The sequence below is a fragment of the Lissotriton vulgaris genome, chromosome 1_1 (assembly GCF_964263255.1).
Source record: "Lissotriton vulgaris chromosome 1_1, aLisVul1.2, whole genome shotgun sequence".
NCBI classification, from domain to species: domain Eukaryota; kingdom Metazoa; phylum Chordata; class Amphibia; order Caudata; family Salamandridae; genus Lissotriton; species Lissotriton vulgaris.
This window is the reverse complement of record NC_141685.1, coordinates 316,127,034-316,139,237: the sequence shown is the minus strand read 5'-3', so window position 1 is coordinate 316,139,237 and position 12,204 is coordinate 316,127,034. Positions and strand designations below refer to the sequence as shown.

The following is a 12,204-nucleotide window of genomic DNA, read 5'->3' as shown; positions in this document are numbered from 1 at the left end:
AGTGGATAAAATGTAACTGCATTCACAGGGACACCTTGTCCTCTCTTTCACCCATAAGTCTTCTTCGAAGTTTGGAGTTTTGTAATTTTTGTCACCACAAGCATGAGTACTGGATTTTTTTACAGTATTAAATGTATTTTGATAATACAATATGCAATAAATAAATCAATTTCAAAGTAGATCTACCTATATTTTATGTTTTGGTATTGAATAAAGTAGATATAGTCTTAGTCTTCTACTACGAGAAGTGACTATAGACCTATTTGGACTCCCAGCAGAATGAGCACTAAGTACAGCCCAATCAATGTAACCTTCCTAAATGGACGCCTGTCTGCGTCCCATCAGCTCATTGATTGGGCCGTATTCAGTGCCCTTTCCCTGCATTTTGTTGACCACGACACGCGATTCGGCATCCGTGTCAGGACTTGGATTCTGATCTCTTCTACTCTACTATCTGGAACGGAAATACATCCGGTACAGAAGTTCAGAACTTTTTGACATAGCAATACAGCCCTGAGGAAGTCATGGGTGATTGGCCCAGACAACGTAACACGTGTTGACTGGACAACTAAACAGAAGAAAATAAAGACAAAGAATATAAATGGATTAGGATTTGTGAGCCATGATAAAACTGAAAAAGGCTTTTTAGTCAAAGCTGGATTTTAAGTCACAATTCTGAAAATGCCCCTAATAGAAAGTTGACTGTTTGCAATACAGGCAGGATATATATATGATGTCCACATAAAAAAATATTAAGTATAAACAAAATATAATATTAACTTCATAGTATGTCAGCGATTGTCCAGCACTACAGTGATGTAATCATAGATGAAATAAACATTTCATAAGTAGCAACCAAATTCTATACGTTCATTCATCCCGTGAGGTTTAAGGGACACATAGTTTAACCATAATGCATCACATCCTTCTTACATTGCGGTATTGAGATCACTCCGAGCTTTATTAACACAATTCTTGCACAAGTGAGGTTTCTTTAAACCTACATCACTTATACGGAACGCCCTATATACACGTCACACGCCAACTATAGCGCATGGCCGGACATGGCGACAGCTTCAACAGAAGAGAGAACTTAATGCTCGAGTCACGGTAATAACGAGAGGCACAGCCCGGCAGCTACGCGTTTTGAGCCACGATCATGACACTTGATAACTTCCCATACATTAGCGCGTAAATGTATCCGACTTATTCAAAGAAAGCGAATAACCACTAGCGATAGTGTCTGTATTAGGATTAAATCGTAGTGACTAACATTCATTTGATACACCTTAGCTCACTGTCCGTGAAATTAGTAATCTGAAATTTACGGAAATGAACAGATTCTTACATCAGTTTTGGTTAGATCATTGACATTATGTAACAACTATTTACCTGTTTAATAATACTACAGCTTTCCTGTGCCTTTACCTGGGATTGCTGTAGCAGCGGAGCCTGACATTTCGTCTTCGCGGGCGCCACTCGTGACTGTTGAAACTTTTCCGTGTACATTGCCTCTGGGACCCGCCTGGCCGTTTGAGGACCTGTGGACTTTCTGGTGACCATCTGCCCCACACACACACGGACAGAGGCGGGACTGCGAGGACCAGCCTGCTCAGCGGCGCTGATCGGCCGCAGCTGGTCCTCTTCCCGCCCCCTCCAGCAGATAAGAGCTTGATGAGTGCGTGCTGAGTGAGAGCCTTCCTGTGCCTTTACCTGGGATTGCTGTAGCAGCGGAGCCTGACATTTCATCTTTTCCGGCCACTTTGCCATGTCTCGCGGCTCCCGCTTCGCGGGCGCCGCTCGTGACTGTTGAAACTATGCCGTGGACATTGCCTCTGGGACCCGCCTGGCCGTTTGAGGACCTGTGGACTTTCTGGTGACCATCTGCCCCACACACACACAGACAGAGGCGGGACTGCGAGGACCAGCCTGCTCAAAAAATAAAGTCTGCCATTGGTTAGACAAAAACTATCCCCTACCACCAAATATCCATAATAATCTGCTTATGGTAGAGAGAGCCCCGCGGGTGGGTGAGAATAAAAAAAATATCCAAGGGGACTGTGTTGCTGTGACATTTGAGGACTCGCGTTCGGTGGAACATATAATTGCAGGGCCCCCATGCAACATTAACTCCTCAATCTTAGCCAAACCACTATCCTATTTCTATATGCTTACAGACTATCGTAGTAATAGGTGGAGCTGGTTGAGAGCTTCTAATCAAACGGTAGGAGGAATAAGAGGGGAGCCTTGGATGGACCACAACCTAAATCAGTGGGACAGTAGTAACACCGGAGGGTGGACTCCAATGCAAAGAACAACGGGTAGGCGTCTTCCTGGCATCAACCAGCAAAACGGGGCATGGTCTGGTCAACATTATAATAATACTAGTCAGTGGGATGGTGGCGACAATGGAGGGTGGAGCACAGTCCCCAGAAGAATTGGTAGGCCCCTGTATGGGGCCAACCACTTCAATGGGGCATGGTCAGGTCAACAGCACAATCCTCCTCCTATACCTTGTTTTAATCGCTATAGTGGGTTGGAAGCAGTTGACTGACTCCCAGTTCTTTCACCGGGCAAAGTAGCTTGGAGGGAAGTGTTATATCCTTCAGGGGTTGATGTTGGTATGGCTAGAGAGGGTCAAGTACACCTGGAAACCTGTAGCCCTAGTCTAAGTAAAGAGGAAGATGGCCCTTCACACTTAACTTCACAGGGTAAAGAAGTTTTGAGGGAAGTGATAGACCCTCTGGGGGCTGAAGTTGGTAGTGCTAGGGAGGGCCAAGTACACCTGGAATCCTGCGGCCCTAGTTTTAGTGAAGAGGAAGCCGGTCCCACACACTTAATTACTGTACCGACTGTAGCCGTCACTCCCATTAATATTCTTTCCTGGAACATAGCAGGGCTTAGGAAAAACCTTGCAATTCCAGATTGGAACGATTTTATTGATCCCTTCCATATTTGCATGTTTCAGGAAACCTGGTGTTTGTCCCCGCAATACAAAAATGGGTACTCCACCTATTACGTTCCGGCAGTCTCCTCAGGGAAACGTCGCCCGTCCGGTGGCCTTCTCATATGGGTGAAAGTAAATTTTAAATATGTGGTCACTATGCATAGTGTCCCTTCCAATTACATTTTGCATATCTCCCTGAAAAGCCCCCATGGGGGTTATATACACATTTTCTGTGTCTATGCAAGAGGGGCACAGGGTGGCCAAACTTCACAAACAATTGAGCTGTTGGATTCTAAGTTATCAGAATTGCCACCTGGGTCAAAAATCCTGGTGGGGGTGATTTCAACTGCACATTTGAACCCCTTGATGATGAGGACATATTGGGTTGGAGCTCGGAGGACTGGAGACACTCTATACCCCCTCTAGTACTGGCTCCCATCAAGAAATGGTCCGCCAGAGCAATCCAACTGAATGCTCTTGTCTTGGACCACAACCTACGGGCTCTTAATGGGCGGACCACTTCTGATTGCAATGGGGCGATGACCTACAATAGGATAGGCTTCCCATCGCGAATTGATTACATCTTTTTACACGTCCAATCCTGGGCCAACCTTGTAGATATGGAGGTCAGGCAGTCCTCAGACAGTGATCATAACCCTTTGTGTATGGGAATCAATTGGGCCAATGGGATATGTGGGAGTGCGGGCCGAAGCTGATCACTAAGGAGGTCTTTCCCTCTAACTGCAACAGGAAACTAAGATCGGATGTGGTTAAGTGCGAAGAGGGGAAACTTAACTGTATTAAGGAGCTAGTTATAGCGGAAACTTCCTGTCTTGCAGTGGTGGATTTGGCAAATTCAAATTTTTCTGGGCCGAAATTATTAGCTCAATACCAGAATTTTACAGTTCAAATAGGAAAGTATTTCCTTAAAAACTCCAAGGGGAAGCCACCGGCCGATCCTCGACCCCCCAAGACTAACCCTTGGTACACAGCAAATTGTAGAAACAAGAGGAAGGCTATTGCTTTAGCTATAAAATTGAAAGACCCCAGAGCAGTGAGACTGGCCAGGAGGGACTACCGCAGCACTATTTCCCTAGCTAAAAAAAAACTGGGATGAGGACCATTGGCAGCAGCTTAAAACCGCGGCCTGTGGAAAGAATTCAGTCATTTTTGGGAAATTAATTAATATTTTAGACCATAGAGGAATTGATCCCATTGTAAATCACATTAATGAACAGCAATGGCATGCCCATTTTTTTAAATTATATTGTGATGATGATGCTCAAGCTTACTCAATACCATTATCTTCGTCCCACCTAAGAACAGATTCTCCTACCGAGGCGATCCCATTCTCGACGCGAGAGGTCTAAGATGCAATTTCCAAAATCCTTCCAGGTAAAGCAGCCGGTCCAGATGGCTTGCCTGGAGATTTGTTATCCTATGACCCCCTAATTTGGGCAGACTTCATAGCATGCCTAATGAATCTAATCCAGTTAGGCCATCCCGTCCCGGAATCATGGAAAGGGGCGGAGGTGATCACGATTTATAAAAAAAGGTGATAGAGAGGACCCTGCCAACTACAGACCAATTAGTTTAATCGATACCATCCAAAAGGTAGTTGGCAGGGTCATTATAAGCAGAGTAGAGACATGGCTTATGGATGAAGGTGTACTAACACATAATCAGGCTGGGTTTAGGCGGAATGTTGGTGCAATGGACCAGGTGTTTCGGTTGTGTGCGGTCTATTGGAAGTCAGTATCTATTAATAAGGGCAGCCTTTATTTGGCTTTAATAGACCTCAAAACCGCATTTGATGTTATTCCACGTGCTAAACTATGGGAGGTATTATTGTCCATGGGGTTTCCTAGCTATTTGCTGCAACTTGTCATCAAGCTCCATGAGGACAATTTTGCAAGGATATGGTGGGGGAGTCAGGGGCAATTGACAAGGAGGGTACCAGTCAACAGAGGGGTGCGGCAGAGATGCGTGATGGCTCCAACGTGGTTCTCCCTCTTTATAAATGGGGTGGTGGACCATTTGAGGGAGGACCCTACGGACGCGCCTGTCCTTGCCGGAGAGAAGACCCCCACACTCCTCTTTGCGGACGATACCCTCCTGATGTCCAAGACCCCGAAGGGCCTGCAAAAATTGCTTGACTGTTTCTCTCTCTTCTGTAAAGAGCGTGGTCTATCGATAAACACCTCGAAAACAAAGTTAATGGGTTTCTCCGCAAATAGAAAGGTTAGGAAGGTACATATCTCACTGTTCGGGTCCCATCTGGAGGTGGTGAATGAATTCGACTACCTGGGGGTTAGGCTATTCAACAATATGTCCTGGGGCTCTCACATATCTAAAATGGTACTTAATCTCAAAAGGGTCTCTGGAGCGATACTAAAGAAACAGCCCCTCTCCATTAGCAGACCGGTTGCTCCAGCCTTGGCAGTCTATGAGGGGAAGGCTGTAGCCTCGACAGTTTACGGTTCTGAACTATGGGGTACCGAAAACATCAAGGCCCTGGCATCTGCAGAGAATAAGTTCATTAGAGATTTGGTATCACTCCCAGTGTCAACCCCTTTGATACCATTATTTTTTGACATGCGTAAAAAAACAATTTCTGATAAAGTCCATCTTAGGCCGCTGTTATTTTGGCTGCGCCTTAGAAGGACTCAAGAATTAACCGAATATGCTCGAGTGCTGGACGAATTAATCTCCCTTAATGTCAACAACAAGATAAAGTGGCTTAACAACCTTAAGTTGCTGGTAACATCTATAGGCTTGGAAGAGTGTTGGGCCTCGCAATGTCCACCTGCTAAACAAATTGTCAAAAAGTTATATTGGGATTGGGTTGAGGCCAAGGTTTATGTCAACCCCAAATTGGGAACCCTGACGATCAATTTCCTTGATCATAAACCATCTTGTAAGCTGGAACCCTTCCTGGACTTTATCCAGCTACCCAGAGACAGGACTTTGTTTTTTAAGTTGAGATACGGTACTCTGCCCCTCAAGAAATTTATGGAAGGGTGGAAAAGCAAATGGGGCATGACTTAAATTGCCCAGGCTGCAGCTGCCCGGAGGAAACCCTGGGCCACTTTTTATTCGCATGTACAGCCTATAAACATGTTAGGAATAAATGGTTGAAACCAGTGTGCAGGGTTCTAGGTGTGAAGGATCATAGATCAGCCCTGCGTATTATGTTAACCAACACTGCCTCTATGTATATCGTCTGTGGGGTCGCAAAATACCTCGCGGGTGCCTGGATAATTTGTTCTAGGTTGCTGGGCAATGTATAAAAGTTTATTAGGACGATTGCATTGTTTTAATTCTCCTTTTTCCCCTTTACCTTTTTAAATTGTTCTGTGCTGTTCTGCTGTAAATGTAGTACTGTTGGGTAGATTGTTTTTATGTATTTTGTATGTTTGTACTTTTATGATAAATATCTATCGAATAAAGTATTACACCAATACTACAGCAGATACGTATACTTTCTGAGAAATTTTCCGTAAAGCAGTTTAGACATTAGACACTCAGTATTGTTTAGATTATTTAAGTTTTGTACATATGTTTATTTCGATTTAGTTTTGCATACTTGTCAGTTAGAATGCGATAAAAACACAGAGGAGGATTGCATAGTTAATTTGTTATCACTTATTCTTTTTAGACTTCCCCGATGAAGGCTTTATGCCGAAATGCATTGGAAGGACTAATATGGAAGGATTAATATGTGAGAAGTGATGATATAAATGAAGATGTGAGAATATATGGAAATTGTATGAAAACTCATGAAATTTGAATACAAGTATGAATAAAATACTTTGGAAATAAAAACTTTGAATATTGTGAAGTAATAGTTTATTGAATAAACACGTAGCTGGATATACAGCGACGCACGCCTGCGCCTAGGATCCTTGAAGATTGCTCATGGTCTTGCACTGCAAGCTCCAGTCAACAACTTTACCGACTCTGCTGCCACACAATGCATCTCCATGTTGACCTCGTATTGAATCTCCTTGTTGATGACTTCTTGATGCCAACTCGCACAGCTCGACGCAAGGACTCCACATCACTATGCCCGAGCCACAATGTAAGGGGACTCAACTCAATCCAGTGTCCTTCATCGTGGTCAGCCTGAACATGTGATTAGGACCATGCCTCATGCTACCAGATGATAGAGTTGAATATTTTTGCTTCTGAGTGCTTGATTTTTTCAAAACCCAGAAAAACTCCATATCACCAGTTGTACTGATTGGATTTTTGTTGTTTTAGTGTCACATAATTTATTAAAATGTACTCTATTTTTCTAGATTGGTGTGGGGTTTTTCTGGTGTTGTGTTTTTCCTTTATTGCTGTTTAGTTACTGCATAAATTCTTCACTTGTTGAATCTAAGTTAAGCCTGACTGCTTTTGTGCAAAGCTACCTTAGTGTTCAGCACATAATAGTTTGGAGTTAACTTGTGTTTCACCCTGACAAGAATTATGGTTACTGCTTGAGTTGGTTTTCACCCCCTACTCAATTCTTCACACTTTGCCCCTGCTACCACCCCGTATTGTAGCTGTGGGCACAGAGGCAAATATGCTCTTAGGGTGCCACAAAAAAGGTGGTGCATTGTGGTATGTTGTTTTGTTCTATTGCAGTAATCACCCATGAGAGTTTTGCCACGTTGTAGGTGGCAAAATGGTTCTTTCCCTAGGGATCTCATTTGAAGAGCCAGGTCTTCAGCTTCTTGAAAAACTCAAGAAGCAATAAGGAGGCTCTGATGTGTTGTGTGGTCATGCTTTGGAGGAGAAATACGTGAAGCAGCAGCCTCCGGGTCAGTATTTTTGTATGTGGGGAACAAGTGCTAGTGAGAATCTGGCTGAGGAGAGGTCCGTTAGAGGCTGGTGGAAGTGTACAAAGCTGTTGAGGTTGGTGGGGCTTGTGCTGCATAGTGCTTTGTATGTGAGTGTGAATAGTCTGAATTGAATGTGCTTGTGTATGGGGAGCCAGCAAAGATCCTTGAGGTGTGGGGTGATGTCTGTGTGCCGAAGTAGGTTTAGGATAAGTCATACTGCTGAATTTTGGATGGTTTGGAACCTGTTCAGGAGCAGTTTGTTGACTCCTCAGTAGAGTGTTGCCATAATCAAGTGTGCTGGTTGTTAGGGCCTGTCTGAAGAATGTCTTGGTGTTCACTGGCAGCCACTTGAAGATTTCTTTGCAGCATCCTCAGGATGTTGAAGCAGGTGAGGGTCACCATGTTTACTTGGTCTGTCATGGCGAGCTTGATGTCTAGGACAATTTCTAAATTCAAGGCATGGGTAGTGGTGTTAGGTATGAAGCCAAGATCTGCCAGCCACCAGAAAGAATCCCAGGCAGAGGTTTTTCTTCCAAAGGCCACTTTGTTTGAAGCAGTTGGATCTCATTCAGGTGGCTACTGTGGTCATATAAGTGGCGAACTTGGATTCTGTCGATGGGCACGCACTGTAATCCATGAAAGCAGACCTATGGAGGGGAAAAAGGGGGTACCATGAACCCCCAGACATTTCCCTGCAGGCAGAGTCAATTGCTGATTCCGACTGCAGGTGGATCTCCAACCCCTCCTTAAAGTGCAGTCAGGTGGCCACCTGCACAGAAAACACAGAGCAGCTTTGAAGCAATCGCATGGCATTTTACTGAATGCATTGTCCCTAGGCCAGTACACGTTTGTGGCTGCCATGGGGGCACTGTAATAATTCTAATAGGGTGTACTGTCCCTGTTTGCATCTAGTGTGCCTACTTAAAGGTGCACCATTGCACAAACAAGGAGAGTGTGCCCTAAGGGCTGCCACTCAAAACATCTTGAGGTTGGCAGAAAAGATCAACAATGTTGGTGGCTGATAATTTAATTCTCAAGGCACCTATCTTTGCAACATACTATCTTAATTATTCTGTTAATTCTCGCCATACCACATTTTTTCTGGTTTAGGATTTTATAGGAGACACACAGATCCCAATAAGTCTTTGGCCTGCCTTCTTTCGGATATACAGACTCCAACTTCCCTTGATGACATTACACTGAAGCTCCTGTTTATACTTTAACTCACCTTCTGTAATCACACTGGGACATATTAGCAAGAACCTCGTTAAAGTTATCGCTGTTTTAGTGGCAGTAAACTGCCACTAAAACGACGATAAGGGGCTTGCTGATATGCGTTATAGAATTCCAATAGAAGCCCAGGTTAGTTGTGCAGGACATCTAACCTGGGCTTCTATTGGAATTCTATAACGTTCAAAGTAGCTCCTAGTTTGCTCCAGAAGTTTATGAAAACAATGAGGAAAATATTTAAAGCAAAATAGCTACAAGCTCTATTTCATGTACTGAATGACAACTTGAGATCTAGCAAGGCAGATTTGATGAGTCAATTCAGCTTGACTGTCAAGAAGAGTGGGGCGAGACTGATCTGGGCTCTTGGAGCACAACTATGGAACTAACTGTGACCAGCCTAAGGAATCTTTCAAGCCTGGCATTGTTCAAGAACAGATGAAAACTTGCAGGTGGAGGAAGCAATTCTCTTTCCCAGAGCTGTTCTTTCTGCATCCAGATTGAACAAAGTAGTGCAAAAGCATTAACACTTATTTCTTCATAATTATTAAAAAAAACATTGGATATAAACGCAGATAATTACTTTAGCAACGCCTGTGGGACGTTAGTCTTCACAAAGGGAATGCCTCCCTGCTTCTTCAAAATCTGGATGAGGACACAGTCTTCTTGGTCCAGAACATCATGAAATTGTAAAAGGCCACAAGCACTGTCATAACCCTACAAGGACAAAAAGGAACAACATATAAAGCAGAAGCTGCGCATAAACCATGATTTAATTTTTTTTAATGAAATCAAATTTGAGAAACTGTATAAACAATTTTGAAAAGAGGTGGCCACTTGCTTCTTTACATCCCGCTGAAAAAAATAAGTACAAATGTGCATGATAGATAAGCATGTTATATTTTATACAAGTTGAAAAAGAAAGGATTCTACAGTCCGTATAAACTATAAACAATAGTCAGCACGGGAAAAAGCCACAAGTAATGAGTAGCCAGCTATAATAGCCACACATGCCCCTTGCTGCTCTCTGCCACCCATGTCTACCAAACGTATGTCTGTTATTTGACATTACTGCGTAATGGCCATCGAGTCACCTGTATGTTGACTCTTTATAAGCTCTACTGATGGCAGTTGCTCTGTGAGACAACTCTGTCACCATCATGCCCCCTACAAACACCCTCTGCAACTGTAACCTGATCTAGACAGCCATGGTGCCCTTCAATGATAACACCTTGTTAGATTTGGAGGTCCATGATTGGTGCAAGTATTCACTTGTGACAAGCAGGGACCCTCTCCTCTAAGTCAGGGCGCAGGATGACCCCTTCAGAATAACCCTTGCTCACCCTCTAGGTGCGTGGCGTGAGCAGCTAAGGCTAAACTTCATGCGTTATGGTTAAGCATTTGTAGGTATACACAGTAAATACATGAATCCTCCTACAAATGGACACCAGTCATTGGTTATGTAAAAATATGAATGCTTTATGTAAAAATAATATATCTATGCAGGCAAAATATCACAAGACCTCTGATAACGTTTTAGCTTTGTGCACTAGATGAGAAACAATTGCAAGTGTTCTTCTTGATTTGTAAACTACTTCTCTGTAGTCTTTCTTATCTGCAAGGGGGTGATATTCCTTTCAGGTGCAGTTCTACTATGCTGGGGCCAGGGTTGTGAGGGTAGGAGGCTTCGGTGCGCTACTGAGCGTATTTAAGGCCTTCAGAACGGGTCTCGCCGATCCTCACGCTTCCGGCAGTGCCCTTTGAATGCTACGTTGATTTCCCAGCCTGGGGTACTCGTCGTTCCGCTTTCTTGCATCTCGATCTTGATTCTTTAACCCTTTCGATGCTGATGACGAGCTCAGCTCATCATGATGCACGGTTGAGCTGTGCTGATGACGAGCTGAGCTCGTCATGAACAATGGGAAAGTGGGGGCCTGCAGCACAGGAGGGGAAAACACCTAGCAGCCAAGGTGTTAAGGGAACCCGTGTACGCGTCTCCTCCTGTCAGCGCACAAGCTTCAGTTGGCAGGCGGGAGCGTACGGGCCGATTAAAGTGCTCTGGTTAAAATAGGCGCTAGAAGGGTCCGTGGCGTACAGTTCCTCAATACCCCAGACGTTCAGCAGGGCAATGCGAAGCATCCCGCTCCCAGGTAATACGGGGCGTACAAGTCTCGACTCACACCTCAGCATAGAGTCACTTTTATGGCAATCAGCACACAGTTAGCACACGGGTAAAGAAAACGTTGCGGGCCCGAGCCCGTTGTGTGCTGATTTTGTGCTTGAGCGCAGTGGTCCTCAGTCTACCAGGCAGGCAGACGCGTGGAAGCGCTACAAAGCACGGGACGTACCTTGAGGACTGGCGAAGTAGCGGGCAGTTCCAGCAGCAGGGCGCCGCACGGGGTCCTCCAGTACAGTCCGTACTGGGGGCAGATTCCCTGGAGGTGCGGCGCAGCCTCTCCACAGGTCAGAGGGCAAAGCGGGGCGGCCGGATGCCCTTGTAGCACACGGGCCGCCGTCCAAGCTCTCAAGTACACTCAGGAGACCAGGATTCCGGCGGGAGGGGGCAGACAGCACTCCAGGTCCCTCCAGATAGCGAGCAGGGGCAGAGGAGCAGGGGGCCTGACCCGAGGGGCAGAGAGCGGCTCCGGGTAGAGCGAGGCTCTCAACGGGTAAAATGGCGGGCCGCTCCCGAGTGCCACAACTCTAGGAGGGGGCGAGGGGGACGCAGTCTTGCCTCCAGCGGGAGGAACACAGGGCTCAGTTTGCAGGCAAACCAAGGCACAGAGAACCCACTAGTCCTGGGGTTCAGATCAGGGGGCAAGCTCAATCAAGCCCTGGGAGAAAGTTTCAAGCACAAGTCAGCAAAGACGTTTTAGTAAGTCTTCTCCTCTCCTTCCTCAGCAAGGCAGACAGCAGGCCAGTCCTTCCATCTTCTTCTTCTTCCTTTTATTTGGGCAGAGGTTCATTGTGGGAAACAGGATCTAGTTTCTTGGGAGCAGAGCTCCTATACTTATACTCAGTTTCTTTTGTTCTTTCAGGCAAGGGGGGCCTTTGCATAGCCTAATTCAGTTTTAAAGCACTCTGTTGTGCTTTTCCTGGCGTCTCCTTTCAGTGTGAGGAGCAGGCACATCAGACGCTCCGCAGGAGGTGGAGCCAGCATTGTGATGACAGGAGCAGCCAGGAGTAATCTGTTGACAGTCC

General features: G+C 45.2%; 1 protein-coding gene across 1 annotated transcript in view; it reads right to left on the bottom strand.

Moving 5' to 3' along the window:
• Positions 1-12,204, bottom strand: part of LOC147747112 (vitamin D3 hydroxylase-associated protein-like) — a 455,455-nt gene that overhangs the window by 351,804 nt on the left and 91,447 nt on the right. Inside the window, exon 4 of the mRNA XM_086952363.1 lies at positions 9,587-9,720. Coding sequence (XP_086808489.1) covers positions 9,587-9,720 — 134 coding nt within the window. The remainder of the gene's footprint in view (positions 1-9,586; positions 9,721-12,204) is intronic.